At 46.6% G+C, this 18,867-nt stretch overlaps 1 protein-coding gene across 2 annotated transcripts in view; it reads left to right on the plus strand.

Annotated features, from left to right (window-relative positions):
- The window catches only part of LOC137384581 (A disintegrin and metalloproteinase with thrombospondin motifs 16), a 375,653-nt gene that overhangs the window by 195,608 nt on the left and 161,178 nt on the right, over positions 1–18,867 (plus strand). For both annotated transcript variants that reach the window (XM_068058730.1, XM_068058724.1), the window contains one exon: positions 7,956–8,051. In XM_068058730.1, coding sequence (XP_067914831.1) covers positions 7,956–8,051 — 96 coding nt within the window. The remainder of the gene's footprint in view (positions 1–7,955; positions 8,052–18,867) is intronic.

Below are 18,867 nucleotides of genomic sequence, written 5' to 3' on the forward strand. Positions count from 1 at the left end.
CTGGCAGCCCATCTCAATGCTTAACGTTCACTCCAAGATTCTGTCCAAAGTCATCACCAGTCAAGTCAAGTCTGCTCTGGAGTTGGTGATTCACCCTGATCAGACCTGCACTGTATCCGGCAGGAAGATCTCTGATAGTCTTGCGCTACTCAGGGATACGATTGCCTATGTACGGGACAGGAGGGTGGACACCTGCCTCATCAGCCTGGACCAAGAGAAGGCTTTTGACAGGATATCACACACATCTACATGATGGATGTGCTCTCCAAAATGGGGTTTGGGGAAGGAATCTGCAATTGGATCAAACTGCTCTACACAAACATCAGTAGCGCAGTCTCAATCAATGGATGGGAATCAAAGTTTCCCGATCCAATCTGGAGTCAGACAGGGCTGTCTTGTTTGTTTGCTGTATTGAACCCTTTGCTGAGTCTATTAGGAAGGATGCGAGCATAAGAGGGGTGACAATCCCAGGCAGTGAAGGCACTCAGGTTAAAACCTCCCTGTACATGGATGACATCGCCGTCTTCTGCTCGGATCCACTGTCTGTGCGCAGACTGATGAGCATCTGCGACCAGTTCAAACTGGCCTCGGGAGCCAAAGTTAACCACGGCAAGAGCGAGCCCATGTTCTTTGGGAGTTGGGCTGACCGATCCTTTGTCCCCTTCACCATCAGGTCAGACTACCTGAAGGTGTTGGGGATATGGTTCGGAGGGGCCGGGGAGTGCACAAAAACATGGACGGAGCGAGTAGCCAGGATACACCATAAGCTGAGCATGTGGGAGCAGCGATCTCTCTCCATTGTAGGTAAGATCCTGGTCATCAGGTGCGAGGCGCTCACGTTGTTGCTGTACGTGGCACAGGTCTGGCCCATACCCCACTCCTGCGCTGTGGCGGTCACCCGAGCCATTTTCCGCTTCATCTGGGAATCCAAAATGGGCCGGGACCAGAGGGCCACGATGTTCAAACCCCTTGATAGGGGTGGGAAAAATGTAACCAATGCCGCCCTCATCCCGATGGCCACCTTCGTGTGCGGCTGCATCAAGCTGTGTGTAGGCCCCCAGTATGCAAACTCCAAGTGTCACTACGTGCTGAGGTTCTATCTGTCCCCAGTGTTGCGAAGGATGGGCCTGGTCACATTGCCGCGGAACGCTCCATGCAGTTGGTCCGTGCCGTACCACCTATCCTTCATGGAAAAGTTTCTACGGATAAACACCCGGAGTCTCTCACCCTCTGCACAATGCCCTCGAGGTGGCTGTGGTGGTGAACACCTCCTTCTGGAATGTGTCTTTGCAAAGCAGGTGTGGAAAGAGATGCAGTGGTTTTTGTCGAGGTTCATCCCAAGCAGTTCTGTAACACAGGAGTCTGTGCTCTACAGGCTGTTCCCAGGGACGTACACCGAGACAAACATCAACTGCTGCTGGAGGACTATCAATTCAGTGAAAGACTCCCTTTGGTTTGCCCGAAACTTGCTGGTCTTCCAGCGCAAAGAGTTGTCCAGGACCGAATGTTGCAGACTGGCACATTCCAAGGTCCAGGACTACGTGCTGAGGGACGCACTAAAGCTTGGGGCAGCCGCAGCATAGACTCATTGGGGAAAGACCACTGTGTAAGGTCCCCCACCAAGCTGAACTGAGGGGCCAGATCCATGGGAAACCCGTCAACTGTATCCATATAAATTGTACATGGCATGTAAAATGAAAAGGAAGGGTTGTGAGGCAACTCACTCCTGTATTGAAGGAAACGGATCTCTTTTGCACTCTTTTTGTATTGTTTGACTTGGTGCTTTTGGAACTGTTTTGTAATGTATTTTTTACAGATTTTTATAAATAAAGTATATCTTGGAAATAAAAAAAATACTCCTGATCTACCTGGCAGGGGAGAGACCATGGTCAGTGGCCTTTGATCCTGTCTCAGGTATGCTATGAGTAAAATGGCTGTAACCAATTCTAGAGCTTCAGGCCAGGGAGTGCGTAACACCATTCAGGTGGTGGTGAAGGACAAGGAAGGAGATGCGCCGGTTGACGTATCTTCTTCATCAAGAAAATCTTCATTGCTGTGGATTCCAAGCTGTGGACATCTTCTGCCTATAGGACTTCCCCAGCAGTGGATATTTCGATGTGACTTTCAAGAACGTGGCGGGATGCATCAAGTTCCTGAAGGTGTTCAAGGAGAAGGGAAACCAGGCGCCGCTGTCCATCCTCACAGTGGAGCCACTCTTTACGCTGCTGTCACAACGTGACCGAGTGGTGACAATTCACCTCTACAACCCCCACATTCCTGTCGTGGATGTACTCCCCCTTCTCGCCAGGTACGTCAAGGTGGCCGGCAGCAGCACTGATGTCAAGGACCCCTTTGGGATTTGGACCAGCAAGCGGCAGGTCAAGGTGACCTTGAATGTTGATGCCAACGGAGCCATCATCCACCCTCCCTCCAGCTTCGCTATCGGGGGAAGTCGAGGCTTCTTGGTCTACGCTGGGCAGCCCAGAGTTTGCCACACCTGTGGCAAATCTGGTCACGTGGCAGCTAACTGCAGCACAGTCGTCTGCAAGAAGGAAGGCCATCAGACCAAGGACTGTAAGCAGAGAAAGTGCTGCAATCTGTGCGGGGCGGCAGGTCACCTCTACAAAACCTGCCCCAAATGTTACCTCAGTTATGCTCAGGCAGCAAGGTCCAAGGAAAGGCCGGGAGAAGGAACGGTGAATGCGTCTGGTGCTGGAAAGGAGACAAGCAAACCTCTCCGCAGTGAGGAAAGTCTGCCTGAGAAGGAGAAGAAAGAGGAGGCAGCTGAAACCAGCGACCCAACATCTACCCTGCGCCCGGAAACCCCTCCTCCACAAACAGAATCAATGGAGGAGGAGGCAGCAGATGGACAAACAGGTCAGTGGCAAGTGGTACAAAGGAAAACAGCAAAGAAAAAACCTCCAAAAGCGGAACAGGCCACCACCCAAACCAGTGGCAAGAGGAGGCTACTGTCTGAGACAGACTACAGCAGCTCCTCTTCACTGGACGAGGAATGTCGGAACGACGGCACCTGCAAAAGAAGCGGCAGAACTCAAAGGAGCTGGAAGATAAAGCCCCCCAGCCCCCGGGCACTGGAAGCTGTGATGGGCCCAGCGCACCCCAAACCCAAAGCACCGAACCTAGCGACATGCCCAGCGCATCCCAGCTCTGGGACACCGAGAGCAATGACACATCTGGCGCACTCCAGGTCCGTGAAGCCGGGAGTAGTGATGTTTTCGAGGAGGAACAGAGGGGAAAGATACCAACAGCAGAGGATAGCCCAATCCTTGCTGCCTGCAAGAACCCCCCGATGGCACCCCTGCGGAACAAACCCTGCATGAGAAACCAGGAGGGCTTTCTGAGCCCAACGAACGTGAAACAGCTCACAGCTCCACTGACCTACAGTATGCAGGAACATACCGAAGGACTGGGACTAGCAAGGGCAAATGGTGTGGGAAGCAACAACTAACTTAAAAATGGGTATAAAGATTGCTTCAATTAACGTGCATAGCATTAAATCCACTATGCGATGTGTTTCAACCTTGGACTACCTCGCCAAGGTCAAAGCCGACCTACTGTTTCTACAGGAGTGTGGAATACCACACCTCAGCACCTATAGGCAATGGTTGCAATGGTGGTCCCCATCGATCTGGTCAGGGGATAATGATTCCCGTTCCTCCAGCCTGGGTATTCTGCTGCGGGGAGGTAACTTCACCATCTCAGAAGTTAAGGAGGTGGTGGGTGGTCGCCTCCTCGTAGCAGATGTAATGTACCACAATGCTCCGATCCGGTTGATCAATGTGTACGGCCCGGTTCAATGCAGCGAGCGGCTGACCATCTTCCAGCAGCTCCCACTGCTGCTGGCGATGTCCAGGCCGGTCATCCTAGGCGGTGACTTCGACTGCATCATCGATGCGGCTGGACGATCCGGCAATGACGACAGCAAACTGGATGCTACATCCAGATTCCCAATGAAAACAGTTAAAGATGCCAAACTGCACGACATCCTCAGCAAATCTGCAGACGGAGCGCAGCGTAGATACACATGGTCAAGATCAGACGGGCCTTCCCGTTCCAGGATTGACTTCCTGTTTGTGTCCTGTGCTGTCACGGTCAGATCCATCGACATCAAGTCGGTGTTCTACTCCGACCATTGCCTCTTACTGGCTGACTGTCACTTACAGGATAACCAGCGGGTTGGCAGGGGGATATGGAAGCTCAATGCTACACTGCTATCCCCAGAGAACATTGAGGAACTCAAAAGGGACTACAAAGGTTGGAGAACCGTGAAACCCCTCTTTGAGTCTCCAGTTCACTGGTGGGAGGCGATCAAGGAGATCCTCAAGACGTTCTTTATCTTCAAAGGTGTTCAGAGGGCGAGCGTGAGACAGAGGGAAATGTCCCGACTCCAGAAAAGAATGCAAAATTTGCTCCGGCTACAATCGTTGGGAGTCGAGGTCAAGGAGAACCTCCATGAGATGAAGAGCCAGCAGGCCTCGCTCTTTACCACAGAGGCCTCCAAGATCATCTTCCGGTCCAGAGTCCGCTCCATTGAGCAGGATGAGACGTGCTCGTGTTACTTCTTCCAAAAGGTTTGTGATCAGCAGCCTGAAGGAAGAGGATGGCTCTGTAATGTTTTCGCAGTCCGAAATACTAAGGATCAGCAAATCCTCTTATGCTGGGCTGTACGACGTGAAGCCCACAGACAGCAGAGCCTCCCAGTCCTTCCTGTCATCTGTCACAGAGGTCTTAGATGACAGCATGAGGGAGAGACTGGACAAGCGGCTAACTCTGGACGAGCTGACAAAGACCGTCAAGTCCTTCGAGACGAGTAAAACTCCTGGAAGCGATGGCTTACCGGTTGAGTTCTATTTGGCCCTGTGGGACATGGTCAGCCCGGACCTGCTGGAAGTATACGAGAGTATGCTCCTGGCCGGCAGCATGTCAGAATCCATGAGAAAAGACATCATCACCCTCATCTACAAGCGGAAGGGGGAGAGGGCAGAAATCAGAAATTGGCGGCCCATCTCACTGCTTAATGTTGACTACAAGATTCTGTCCAAAGTAATCGCCAGTCAAGTCAAGTCTGCTCTGGAGTTGGTGATTCACCCTGATCAGACCTGCACTGTACCCGGCAGGCAGATCTCTGATAGCCTCGCGCTACTCAGGGATACGATCGACTATGTACAGGACAGGAGGGTGAACACCTGCCTCATCAGCCTGGACCAGGAGAAGGCTTTTGACAGGATATCGCACACCTACATGATGGACGTGCTTTCCAAAATGGGGTTTGGGGAGGGAATCTGCAATTGGATCAAACTGCTCGACACAAATATCAGTAGCACAGTCTCAATCAATGGATGGAAATCAGAACGTTTCCCGATCCAATCTGGAGTCAGACAGGGCTGCCATCTCTCCCCTGTCTTGTTTGTTTGCTGTATTGAATTCTTTGCTGAGTCTATTCGAAAGGATGCGAGCATAAGAGGGGTGACAATCCCAGGCAGCGGAGGCTCTCGGATTAAAACCTCCCTGTACATGGACAAAGTCGCTGTCTTCTGATCGGATCCGCTGTCCGTTAGCAGACTGATGAGCATCTGCGACCAGTTCGAAATGGCCTCGGGAGCCAATGTTAACCAGAGCAAGAGTGAGGCCATGTTCTTTGGGAACTGGGCTGACCGATCCTTTGTCCCCTTCACCGTCAGGTCAGACGACCTGAAGGTGCTGGGGATATGGTTCGGAAGGGCTAGGGCGTGCACCAAAACCTGGAGAGAGCGAGTAGCAAGAACACACCATAAGCTGAGCATGTGGGAGCAGCGATCTCTCTCCATTGTGGGTAAGATCCTGGTCATCAGGTGCGAGGCGCTCACGTTGTTGCTGTACGTGGCGCAGGTCTGGCCCATACCCCACTCCTGCGCTGTGGCGGTCACCCGAGCCATTTTCCGCTTCATCTGTGGATCCAAAATGGACCGGGTCTGGAGGGACACGATGTTCAAACCTCTGGCTAAGGGCGGGAAAAATGTACCCAACGTTGCCCTCATCCTGATGACTACCTTCGTGTGCGGCTGCATCAAGCTGTGCGTAGATCCCCAGGACGCAAACTCCAAGTGTCACTACGTGCTGAGGTTCTATCTGTCCCCGGTGTTGCGAAGGATGGGTCTGGTCACATTGCCGCGGAACGCTCCGTCCAGTTGGACTGTGCCGTACCACCTCTCCTTCGTGGAAAGGTTTCTGCGGACAAACACCTTTGACCACCAATCCATCAGGCAGTGGTCTGCACGAAATGTCGTCAAGGCTGTACGGGAAAAGGAGATGGTGGATCCTGTTGGATGGTTCCCTGAGCAGACTGCTGAAGTCATTTGGCGGAATGTCTCATCACCAAAACTTTCAAACAAGCACCAGGATGTAGCTTGGCTGGTGGTGAGAAGGGCCCTCCCCGTCAGATCCTTCCTGCATGCCCGGAGTCTCGCCCCCTCCACACAGTGCCCTCGAGGTGGCTGTAGTGGGGAAGAGACTGTTGCCCATCTCCTTCTGGAATGTGTCATTGCAAAGCAGATGTGGAAAGAGATGCAGTGATTTTTGTCGAGGTTCATCCCAAGCAGCTCTGTAACACAGGCGTCTGTGCTCTACGGGATGTTCCCAGGGACGCACACTGAGATAAACATCATCTGTTGCAGGAGGACCATAAATTCGGTGAAATTCATTCTTTGGTCTGCCCGAAACTCCTTGTTGTCCACGGCCGAGTGTTGCAGACTGGCACATTCCAAGGTCCAGGACAACGTGCTGAGGGACGCACTAAAGCTTGGGGCAGCCACTGCAAAGGCTCAATGGGGAAAGACCACAGTGTAAGGTCCCCCCACCAAAGTGAACTGAGGGGCTGGACCCATGGGAAACCCCTCGGGCTGTATACACCAAATATGGTTTTTCTGTGTAATGCAAATGTACATTGCATGTAAAATGGAATGGAAGGGTTGTGAGGCAACTCATGTTCTGTATTGAAGGAAACTGATTTCTTTTGCACTTTCTGGAATGTCAACTTGGAACTGTTTTGAACTGTTTTGTAATGTATTTTTTTTACAGATTTTTATGAATAAAGTATATTTTTGAGGAAAAGAAAACTCCTATTGTATCATCAGTCATACTTAGCAGCTATCAAACTAAGGGCTACTTATCTGCAGACTCATGCCTGAAAATTGTTTTTTTCTTCCTTTTTATTTTTGCCTGCCTCCTGATCCCCAGACTTGGCAAAGACTAATAATTGGTCAAAATGTCACTTTAGGCTTTGCAACGGCTTTCAAGACTTTTACCCTATTATTGCGACACTTCACTTTTAATTCCTTTAAATTCCACTTAAACTTCTTTCTCAATGCAACTGTGCCCCCAACATTCATCCGGCACCTGCAGCTATGCTAATGAGCAGACCTTGGAAATTTGGATGCAAGTGTATTCTTCCATTTGTTTGTGTCTGCAACCAAACAATAGCTATTTAGTCTAAGCTACACAGTAGCAGAAAGTCAACCCTGATGTCTTTTAATATTGTCTTGAAGTTAATATGGAAATTTGCAGGGCTATGGGGATAGGGAAGGGAGTGGGACGAGCTAAATTACTCTTGCAGAGACCCAACATGGACTCGACTGGCCAAATGGCCTCTTTCTATACTTTAACCATTCTATAATTCTTGTGTACATGAGTTTTAGGGACAATTGGATGCATTTCTGCAGAGAAGTGGTTAAGGGATATATTAATAAGTAGGAACATGGGGTTGGTCCAGCAAAAATGGATGGTCTTAATTGGGCCTAATAGTTTTTCCCTGTTCCTAAAAATACTTGTGTTCTTTGGCTATGCTGATACCAAAATGTATTTGTTACTCCTTAGCAACAAATTTAAAACAATAATTCATTAGCTGTGATTGTTCTCACAGAAAACCTTGTAATTGAATTGATTTTTCTATCCCTTAGGACATCTGTAAAGCACTATGGTGTCATAGAGTTGGCCGAAGATGTGAAACAAAATTCATGCCAGCGGCTGAAGGCACTGTTTGTGGGATCAACAGGGTAAGGTAACCCTTTGCTGTTTTCAGTTGATAAATAGCTTCTGACTTGTACTTTTTAAAATGTATTTGTTAGTGAATTTATTATGTGGTTTACAAGAAACCTGTTGGGTCAATCTTTGTGTTTGCATTTTTGTAGGTATACTAGTAACTAAAATAGTTTTGTTTTTGGAAATCATGAAGAATTTTTATACACTGCAACATGAACAATCCTTGTTTATAAAATTCAACCTACATTTTTGGTCAAGTTCAACATGGGGCAATAAAAAACTTTGTCACAGAAGAAAATATATTAACACCCATGCAGGTTAATCAGAGTTAGTTTGAAACTAACTGCATTATATTACTGTACAGAAAATTGTTTACCTTGTCTCTGTTTCCTGCAGTTGTATTAAATAGTCATGAATTTTCATCTTGTGAGGAATTTGAAGATGGAACCTTGCAATAAACTGATACCATTGAATCTGATTTAAGAGATTTTTTTCTAAAAGCTAAATCATTATGGAATTTTTCTTTCACAGAACATTTCTTCAATGAGTTGCAAATATAAATTGAGTTTTATCTCAATGACAGTAAATTAGTGTTGATATGATTAGGTATGTGCAGAGCTTTCTATTGGGCATAAAATTGCAGTCCCATCTGAGCATTGTGAGCTGGCTGGAACACATATTGAAACCCATATTTCCATCATACTGAAATCAGTAGCTGTGGCATGAATGTAGCACAAGAGCCAAATATACATAAAGATACATTTCACAATACAGAGCCTCAATGGACAGGGAAGGGGATTGTAGAATTTAGTCTGGAGAATAGCATGCCGGATTCTCCAATCTGCTGAGGAGTAGGTTACTACACTTGGAGCAGAACCTTGCAAAATTTGGCCTCTGGTGCCACAAGTGTAATTAAGCAGGCCAGGGGAAACCCTGCAGCACATTTCTAGATAAGGATGCATTCACCTATGCCTTCTTTTTGTTTTTAGTCCTTTATAAGTGTCTACAAAATTGTTGAGGGTAAAAGTCAACTTAGGCTTTTATACCCCAATATATAATGGGTGACCAACCCACTGCCATCTGGTTTGTACTTTTGCTAAAGTTAAATTTTACCCCTGTTATTTATGTGTCTGCTTAAAAATAAGAAGTGTGTTTAAAGATAAAAAGTCTAACCAGCTCTAACTAACTGATGCCATTAATTTGTTTGAATCTAACTTCTGTTTATGTCTTTTCTTATCTATTTTAGACATACTTGCAATCTGATGTGAGAGGTTTTTATTAATAGACATAAAGAAACTTTAAAGTTTATTTTATCAAGTTATTAGAAATGTACAGCCACCAGCTCTACAATAATTGGACAGCTGCTCTGTTTGTCATACAGAGGACATACTTGGGGGTTTTAAAAATATGGACCCTAACCCATCGCTAATCCCAATTTTTTGTTTTTTCACTTATCATTCATGGAAATATGTGGTAATTACATATTAATCTGGTGGTTGCTGGGGTCACCTTCATGAATCAATGTCAGTGTGCTGTAATTGTCTCTTTGTAGATAATTAAAGTGTAGTTCTAGTTTTTCAATGTCATATCCTTTGGCCCAAAGCTCCAAAGTTAGAAGAGGTTGAATCTGAGGGGAGGTATCTTTAGTGGATATTGCCATTGAAACACAACCCAAATAAGCTTAACTGAGGATTTTTAAAGATGTATCAAATATTGATTAATCAATCTAGAAATAAATTATTTTTAAAAAAGGAATTGATAATGTATTTTAGTACATTTATCCAGTTTCTCCTGAGAGACTGTTTAAGAGTGGATGTCATGCTCAAAAATGGTAGGTTGCCAAAACATCAAAGTGGGTGTTGCTGTACTTGCACTACTTGTAAGAATTCTAGCAAAGAGCAACACGATTATAATTTTTAAGTGACAGGTTAATTGTATGCAAAAGCTGCAATGATTTTTCTTGGCATGAAATGAAAGACTAATGAGCTAAATGGATGTATAATTAGTAAGCCATCTATGCCAGGTTTAAATTTTAAGCACTTTGTAGAGCCAAGTACTTGCTGGCTGATTATCAAAATATGACGTGTGTCTGTAGTCCCAGGTTTATTTGGTAGTATTTTACTCCTACAAATACAGAAGCACTTTTTTATGGTTATGGTACTGGATAAGCAGAAATTTTCTCCAATTAAATATTGGGAAGACTGAAGCCATTGTTTTCAGTCCCCGCTCCAAACTTCGTTCCCTAGCTACCGACTCCATCCTTCTCCCTGGCAACTGTCTCAGACAAAACCAGACTGTTCTCAACCTTGGTGTCATATTTGACCCTGAGATGAGCTTCCGATCACAAATTCATGACATCACTAAGATTACCTATTTCCATCTCCGTAACTTCACCTCTGCCTCAGCTCATTTGCTGCTGAAATCCTCATTCATGCCTGTGTTACCTCTAACTATTCCAGTGCACTTCTGGCTGGCCTCCCTCATTATACCCTGTAACCTTGAGGTCATCCAAAACTCTGCTGCCCATGTCCTAACTCACACCAAGTCCTGTTCACCCATCACCACAGTACTTTCTGGCCTACATTAGCTCCCGATAAAGCAATGTCTTGACTTCATGGCCTCAACCCTCCTTATTTCTATTACCTCCTCCAGCCCATAACCCTCCAAGATATGTAGTTCTCTAATTCTGGTCTTTTGAGCATCCTGATTTTAATGGCTCCACCATTGGTGCCTTCAACTGCCTAGGACCTAAGTTCTAGAATTTCCTCCCCATACCTCTTCACCTCTCAACCACACTTTCCTCCTTTAAAACACTCCTTAAAACCTACCTCTTTGACCAAGCTTTTGATCATCTGACCTAATATCTCATTATGTGGCTCGGTGTCATATTTTGCTTTATAATGTTCCTATGAAGCACGTTGGGATGTTTTATTACATTAAAGGTGCTATATAAATATAAGTTTTTGCTATCGCTCCATTCAGTTTGATTTTCTGTATCAGCTCTATAACATATTCTGATATTCAATCAAACAAAAATTTAGTATCTACCTCTGCTTCTATTCCATTCTATGTGATTTTTTTCAATGAAAATGTTATGCAATGTCAAGTTTGGTCAGCTACATGCTTTGTAACAGAGCAGTACAGATTGGGAAATCTGTCAAAAGTCAGTGCTGTCAGATTCCTGCTAAATATTCCCAGTCTGGCCAGGGATGGGCATAAGAATGCCCATCTGAAACAGGTGGGAACTATGTTTGTTTCTGAAAAAGGCAGTGCTAAAGGGCTTTGTGCCATTTCACAGCCCAGAGACATGTTGAGCACAGAGTTCCCAACAAGTTGAGTGAAACCTAGTGGGAAGACATATAGGGGAAAAATTTGTTTGGGCCCAGGGAGCGATTCCTCCATCTGAATGAATAAGGCTGAGGAGAACCTAATCTCAGTAATCAGGTCTTAATATCATCGAACTTGTGAGCTGTGGAAGCCTAATGGGTGCCTCTAGACAGTTCACTGGAGAAGAGGGCTCTTCTTGTGTTGCTGACAGGGCCTTCAAGTAAGTCCTTAAAGGCAATTAGGGGGCAAGGGAGGTGATGGATACAGTGACTGTAAGTGGATTTTGACCAGGAGAGTGGAGCGACTGGCAGGATGCCATAAGGAGGGAATGTGGATCTGGCAATGGTGTTCAGGGCGGGGAGGTGGCCAACATTTACAATCCAAGTGGGGGACAAGCAGTGGCCTGCATTCATCTGTGTGGTTTGAGTGGGGAGCCAGCAGGAGCACTTCAGGCTGCACTTCTTGAACATATGAAATCTGAGCAGGAGTAGGCCATTCAGCCTGTTGAACCCGCTCCGTCATTCATTACAACTTTCTACCTTAATTCACTCAGTATCTGTCTTGAATATGTTCAATGACTGAGCATCCTGTGAGATTAGAGAATTCCAGAGATTCACAGGCCTCTGAATGAAGAAATTTCTCCTCATCTCAGTCCTAACTGGCCGACCCCTTAATCTGAGACTGACCTCAGAGGTTCCTCAGCCAGGGGAAATATTCTTTCAGCATCTACCCTATAAAGCCCTTGAAGAATTTTATGTTTCATGAGATTACCTCTCAGTCTTCTAAATTCCAGGGAATATAGGCCACATCTACTCACTCTGTCCTCATAGGACAATCCCCTTATCCCAGGAATCAGCTGAGTGAACCTTTATTGCACTCCCTCCAAGGCAAGTATATCCTTCCTTTGGTAAGGAGACCAAAACCGTACACACTACTCCAAGTGTAGTCTCACTAAGGCCCCATACAATTGCAGTGAAACTGCTTCACTCTTAGACTATTACAACAGGATTACGGTATAACATACTATTTGCTTTCTTAATTGCTTGCTGTAACTTTCTGCGATTCATGTACAAAGACACCCAGGTCTATCTGAATACTAACATTTCCCAGTCTCTCTCCATTTAAAAAATATTCTTTTGTACTTTTCCTTCCAAAGTGGATAAGTTCACACTTCCCCAAATTATATTCAATCTGTTATGTTCTTGCTCACTCACTCAACCAATCTATGTCCCCTTACAGCCTCTTTGCATCCTCCTCACAGCTTACTTTCCCACCTAACTTTGTGCCATCAGCAAACTTGGATGCATTACACTTGGTCCGCTTATACAATTTATTGATATAGATTGTAAATAGCTGAGGTCCAAGCATGAATACTTGCTGTATCCCACTAGTTACAGCTTGCCAGCCCAAAAATAACCTATTTATTCTGACACTTATTCTTGAAGCCATGCTGGAGTGCTGACTCCTCTGGATTGGTGCTGTGAAGTGGCCTAGAGGGTAACGTTCCTCAAAAGCATCCCATGCAGCACCATTTCAACTTTAGTAGCCATCAATATGGAAGCTGGATGCTGATCTGCACTTGACTGCAGATTAACCACTCTATCTAGGAGTTCCTTTATCTTCTTCACTTGACACTTCTTAATCCCCTGCCCCTTCAGCCTTACCAAAGATTGCTGCTAGGCTGAGATGTATTTTAATGCTCTACAGAAGCTTTCTGAATTGCTACCCCCTTCTTTGTGAAACATTTCTCTTTAATTATCCCCATCCTTTTAAAATTTGACTTGGGGACAATTTTCATCTTCGATCAGTGGTGCCATCTTAGAAGAATCTGAGTTTATAACTAGAGTTGTGAGTAAACAAGCTTAGACCAGAAAATTGAGTACAATTTGCATTTGAGATTCCAGTGAATCCAAACATATTCGAACTGATTTATGATTGAAGGTGAAAATCAGCTCCCACATCTGCTCATACTTGACACTTCCCATCGAGTTGAGAGTGATTGATATTCTAAATCCTGAACTCATGAATATCAGTTCTCTCTTCAACCCTGCAAAATGTTCATGTTATTCTTAACAATCAGTATAAATTGTAGCTTCTGTGCATTTCTTCATAGGAAAGAAAACTGTTTTTAAAAAGAAAACAACATTGAGCCAGCACGGGCACAATTGGCCGAATGGCCTCCTTCTGTGCTGTATGATTCTATGAATGTTGCATTATCCTGTGATATTATGATATGAAATTTGGACATTGTATTAACTTGGAAATTTCACAACTGAGCTTTCAATCAAATACAGTGTGAAGGAGGCCAACACAGTTGATGTATGAGATATTGTGCACTGTGGCTGAAAAATGGGTGAAGGATCTGTTGAGACTGGAAGGTTTTTTTTAAACTTGTTTGCTTCTTGCTAAACTTAAAAATAGTAAGAAAGTAGTAATATGGGTGATAATATCTTTGTGTTATTGTGTGGTAGAGAAAAAAAAAATTAGTTTTGGCTTACATTTTTATTCCAGCCCGAAGTAGGCTTGTGGTTTTCCAACCTTCCACTTGCATTTCCTAAAATACTCATTTTCTGTTAGTTTCCAAGTGTGGGGAACATGTGTAAATCCGGCATTGTGAAAAGGTGATTGATAAATGTGCTGGCTTATTTTCAGTAATGAAGTTAGTAGAAGTAAATTACAATATATAAAAAAAAGCAACTAAAACATAGGGCCAGATTTTATTCCAGCAACGAGGGTCCTGGCGGCAGGCCAGAAAGCAGGGGAGAACCCACCTCAGCCCTCTGTTGGACCCCAGTTGCAAACAAACAGTGGGCAGCCGATGAATGGCCTGCCATCGGGAACACTGTCCCTCTGAGGGATGAATTCCCGTCTCCAGAGCTCCGAACCAGTCAGAGGGCTGGCAACTCTGCAGTACTGAGGACGTCGGAGACCCCGGGACAGGTGAGTGGGGTCAGGGTTGCCGGGGCCAGTCAGGCAGACTCTGGCAACGGGATCGTAAGAGGGTGGGTTCTTCCTGGGGAGCAGCCATTGCCGTCTTTGGGGTCCCTCTGGTGGTCATGGATTGCCCCCAAAGGCGGGATCCCCTTGACACCACTAGGAGGCTGCCAGGTTTTACCTGGTGGCGTTTCCACGTGGCAGCAGGCCTTTCCATCCTCCATAAAATTGGAGTGGAGGTGGGAAGAGGCCTTTAAGTGGCCAATTAATGGCCACTTAAGGGCCTGAATTGGCCTGAGGCAGGAAGGCGGTCCTCTGCCTTCCCTGCCCCGGACAAAATGGCAGGGGGTCTGGACAATGTTGGGAGTGGCATCCCTTGCCATTTTGTTGGCACCTCCCCCCAACCCAAATCCATGCCCAACTCCAAAGGCAGGATAAAATCCTGCCCATAGTGTCCCACCATAGATATCCCTTCATGTAAACCTCCCAAACACATCACAAAGGAGGTGAACACGAGGTAGGAATTGGGTTTCAATTAGGATTAAGGAAGATGATGAAGGTGAAGCTGAACAGCTAGGTTTTAAGAAAGCTTTAAACATAGGAACATATGAAGATAGGAACAGGAATAGGCCATTCAGCCCCTCGAGCCTGTCCCGCCGTTCTATGAGATCATGGCTGATCCGCAGCCTAACTCCAAGATGGGACAAATTTAACTAAACTAGAGCAGTTTAAGAAGAGAATTCCTCCATGTGGAGGTGTGTTACCTGAAGGCTTTACCACTAATGATGTAGCAGTGGGAGGAGCTTCCACACAGTAGGTCACGGGTCAGTAAAAGCAGAGGATGGGGCACAAGGCAGGTGGACTTTGCGAAGTAGGATAGAGTGAAGTTGTGCACCATCTGGTTGAGCTTGAGCAAGATGCTGAGAATTGACATGGAATCAGATGGTAAGAAGGTGGGACCTGAACTGGATGGCTTCTTAGCTGGCCAAGATTTTGAGAGCCAATGCTGTAGCTATGGAAGTCGATGTAAGTGAGAGTGGCTCACTCCAGTGAGGTGAGTGGGGTGAGTAAGTGGCATTAGCCAGAGATTTGCAGGGCAATACGTTTGTATTTTATTTCCCCCCAAAAAGAAAATAACTATATGAATTTTAATATGACAGCAATTTTGAGCCACCATCTAAAAGAGAGATGGTCCTCGGGGGCTCCACATTGTGACCAGGTACAGTGAATTTAACTTTTACGGGGGAGAGGAGAGGCAGGAGGCTAAAGACAGTAAGAGCCTTAAAATGAAGAGATGTTACCTTGAAATTTAAAGAGTAAAAAAAAATTAAGCCTATACTTATCTTAAGAACTCACCTAAAGAAAACGTATGTTGGTGAGTACAGCCTCCACAAATTTCCAGAAAGCTGGAGAGTTAGAGATTGTGAAGCTCCATCTAGTGGTAGAAGCGTGCAGCTTTAGGCGTGACTTGGAGAAAGATGGGGCTGGATTTTCAAATGCCGGTCTTGTCAGGAGCAGCTTCTAAGTTTTAACAGAAGGGCGCAGAGAAAACACAATATCTTAGACACGGCAGGGTGTAGAAGTCGTGAACACTGTGGTGTCTATTGCAGAATAAAGCCCAGCTGTTCAAAAAGTGCCACGGAGTAGCCATCGTTGGAGCTGAAAGACTTGTGTTTCTGAGTGGTGAGTGGTAGGAATCCGGAGAGGGACGTGAGGGAGCTGGCATCACTAGGGCAGCTGGGGTTGGCAGAGTGAATGAACAAGTGCCAGCTGAGGGAGTTGAGATGGGAACAGGCTACACTGACGTTGAACAGAACAGCCAGGATGAGCTTCGGCAGATTCAATTGACAACTCATCATGCCATCAGGCAGGTCACGGATGCCATATTCTAGAAGGAGGGGGATTATATCCATTTTGAGACAGATGGCCAGTGCTGGCCATCAGATGGCATTGCGGTTTGATTCCATTGATGGAGTCCCTCAGGTCCAGGGGTTATTGATTCCATGCATGTAGCCATCAAGGCACCGATACACCAACCAACCCAATGCCTGAACAGAAAGGGCTACCACTCATTGAATGTCCAGCTGGTCTGTGACCACAGGAAGTGAGTCTTGCCAGTCTGTGCCCAGTTTCCAGACAGCTGTCATGATTCCTTTATCCTGCTAGAGTTCCAGGTGCCGCAACTCTTCAGGCCAGACTCTGTGGGTGGCTGCTGGGAGATAAAGGTTATCCCCTAAAAAGATGGCTCCTGATGCCCGTCTGCTACCCACGTACAGATGCGGAGAGGTACTGCAACCAAAGCCGTCTACTAACACGAACCTGCATTGAACAGACCGTTGGCACCTTGAAGATGCATTTCCATTGCCTTGACAGGTCAGTTGGTGCCCTCCAGTATGAGCCAGCCAGAGTGCCCTGTATCTCGATTGTTGCTGAACCCTGCACAATATGACAATACAAAGATGTCTGGAGATGGATGAGGCAGAGGAGCTGAAATGCCACTCCACCTCAGAGAAGGATTGGGAGGAGAAGGAAGGGATCAATGAAGAGTTGGCCAGTGCCCAAGCATTGGAGAACAGCCACTGATGCTGTCCCAGAGCTCACGGTGAATGGCAGGCTGCAAGGGCCACGCGGATTCAGCAGTGTTTCACCTGAACACCTCCAAACCCTTATGACACATGACATCAAAACTCACCTTCCATCATAGAGAGCTATCATCCCACAATGACTCATATCTGAGGAGTCCCATTACCAATGAGGTTTCCACTGCCAACATTTTCCAACATCACAGAACATGGAAATACAAAAATCCCAGGCCCTCCACCCACACCCCCCCACCACCCAAGACACCCAACAAGACTCCATTCCCCTTTTGACATGAAGCAATAACACACATATATCAGATTGATAACATAAACAAGTCATATTGAAATGAAAACAAAAAAGCAGACAAATGTGGAAAACACCACCCAGGTGACCCATTATGTGAAATTAATGGTGTGGCGCCTTTCTTTCCCTACCAGCTTTACAGGGTGCTCCCCCTGTGGTACAGGAAGAGGTGGAGGCAGCCTGCTCACTTGTCTCTACCTCCAGTTGAGATGCCTGTTGCTTCTGTCCTCGTCTTGGAGGTGCCCGTGGGGGCTTCTCTATAGGCTGATCCAGTGCCCCCAAGGTGTGGCCCCTTCATCTGCCTCTTGGACTGTCTCAGACCTTCCCTGGTGCCTGTGGATGCTGGATGCAGACTGGGATACAGCTGGCATCCACTTCGGGCATCTCGGCGCTATCAGCGATACTGAATGGTTAATGCCACAGATAGTCTCCCTTTTTCTGTGCATATCAGAGTGGTGCTGCATATGGCTCTCCAAGAGATTGCCCAATCTCTCAATGGTGGAGCTAAAGTGATTGAATCCCTGAGTCACAACAGAGCACTTGCGCAGCATGGGCTCCTCCATTGCCTGCCCATGGTACCTCAAGGCCTCGAAGAACTCCAACAAACGAGAACTTATCTGCCTCTGATTCTCAAGGAAGACCCTCCTTGTTTGTGACACCTGAGGTACAGCATCTTTGCCCAGTGGAGCATCACTGTGTCCGTCCTCTGTCCACAGCTGATTGCCCACAGCTGACTCTGCCTCACCCTCCTCCTCCTGCTCACCCATGAAGTGAGGTTCACCCAGTGCTCCCTGTTCTTTGGTAGTTTGTGGCCCGACCAACATGAGTGTGTCTGCGCTGGTGGAAGGAGCTAAAGAATGATGTGACAGTACTGACTCCGATAGCTCTTCCCTGTCAAGAAGGATGCTGATGTTTTTCCTTCGGCACTGTGCTCTCCCTCTGCAACTGGCCCTGTGGGAAACATAAGGTAGCTGTGAGAACTCGGCCTACTCATCGTGTGCCTCCAGCACAAGCAACCCCATAGAAGACATTGGTCAAAGAGCCAAAGCCTGCATTGGGCAGGAATCTCTTCCATGCCCTTCACATCGTGATAGAGCTATCAAACGACCTTGTTGATCTCGGTCTCCCATCCGCCTATCGCCCACAGACTGGCGTGTCAACACCCTGCTAATATCCAATGCCACCTCCTCCATTGGCGTGAGACTGTGCATATCAAGCATACCTGCACCCATTCTGACCATTTTGTGGGCATTGTGGGCTCTCCTTTCCTGTAGGATGAGGAGAGAAAGATTTGTGAGTAGGATGCCCTTTTCACCTATTCCAGCATGACATTCACATGTACTGGTCTGCTCCTCAGTGAAGCCCCGTTCTGAATATCACCCCAAATGTGATGATGGCTGCCATCTCCGTTGTATAGAACTGGCCACTTGATCTGACAATGTTTGGGAGATTTATGGACATTCTGAGAGTCCAGTCTGCCTCCATTTACTATTTACGGAGCTGGTCACCTGTCCCTCGAGTGCCGCTTGCCACTCACTTATCCAGACATTATGGGGTCGCTGAATCTCTTGTGGTTTTGGGCCTGTGTCCTTCGGGTCACTCCCTTGCTGCTGGCCTCATCATCACTTCCATCCATGCCTTTTTCATTTCTTTCGACAGGTTCCTTCTCAGATGATAGGAAAA

This window comes from Heterodontus francisci, chromosome 2 (assembly GCF_036365525.1).
Source record: "Heterodontus francisci isolate sHetFra1 chromosome 2, sHetFra1.hap1, whole genome shotgun sequence".
NCBI classification, from domain to species: Eukaryota; Metazoa; Chordata; class Chondrichthyes; order Heterodontiformes; family Heterodontidae; genus Heterodontus; species Heterodontus francisci.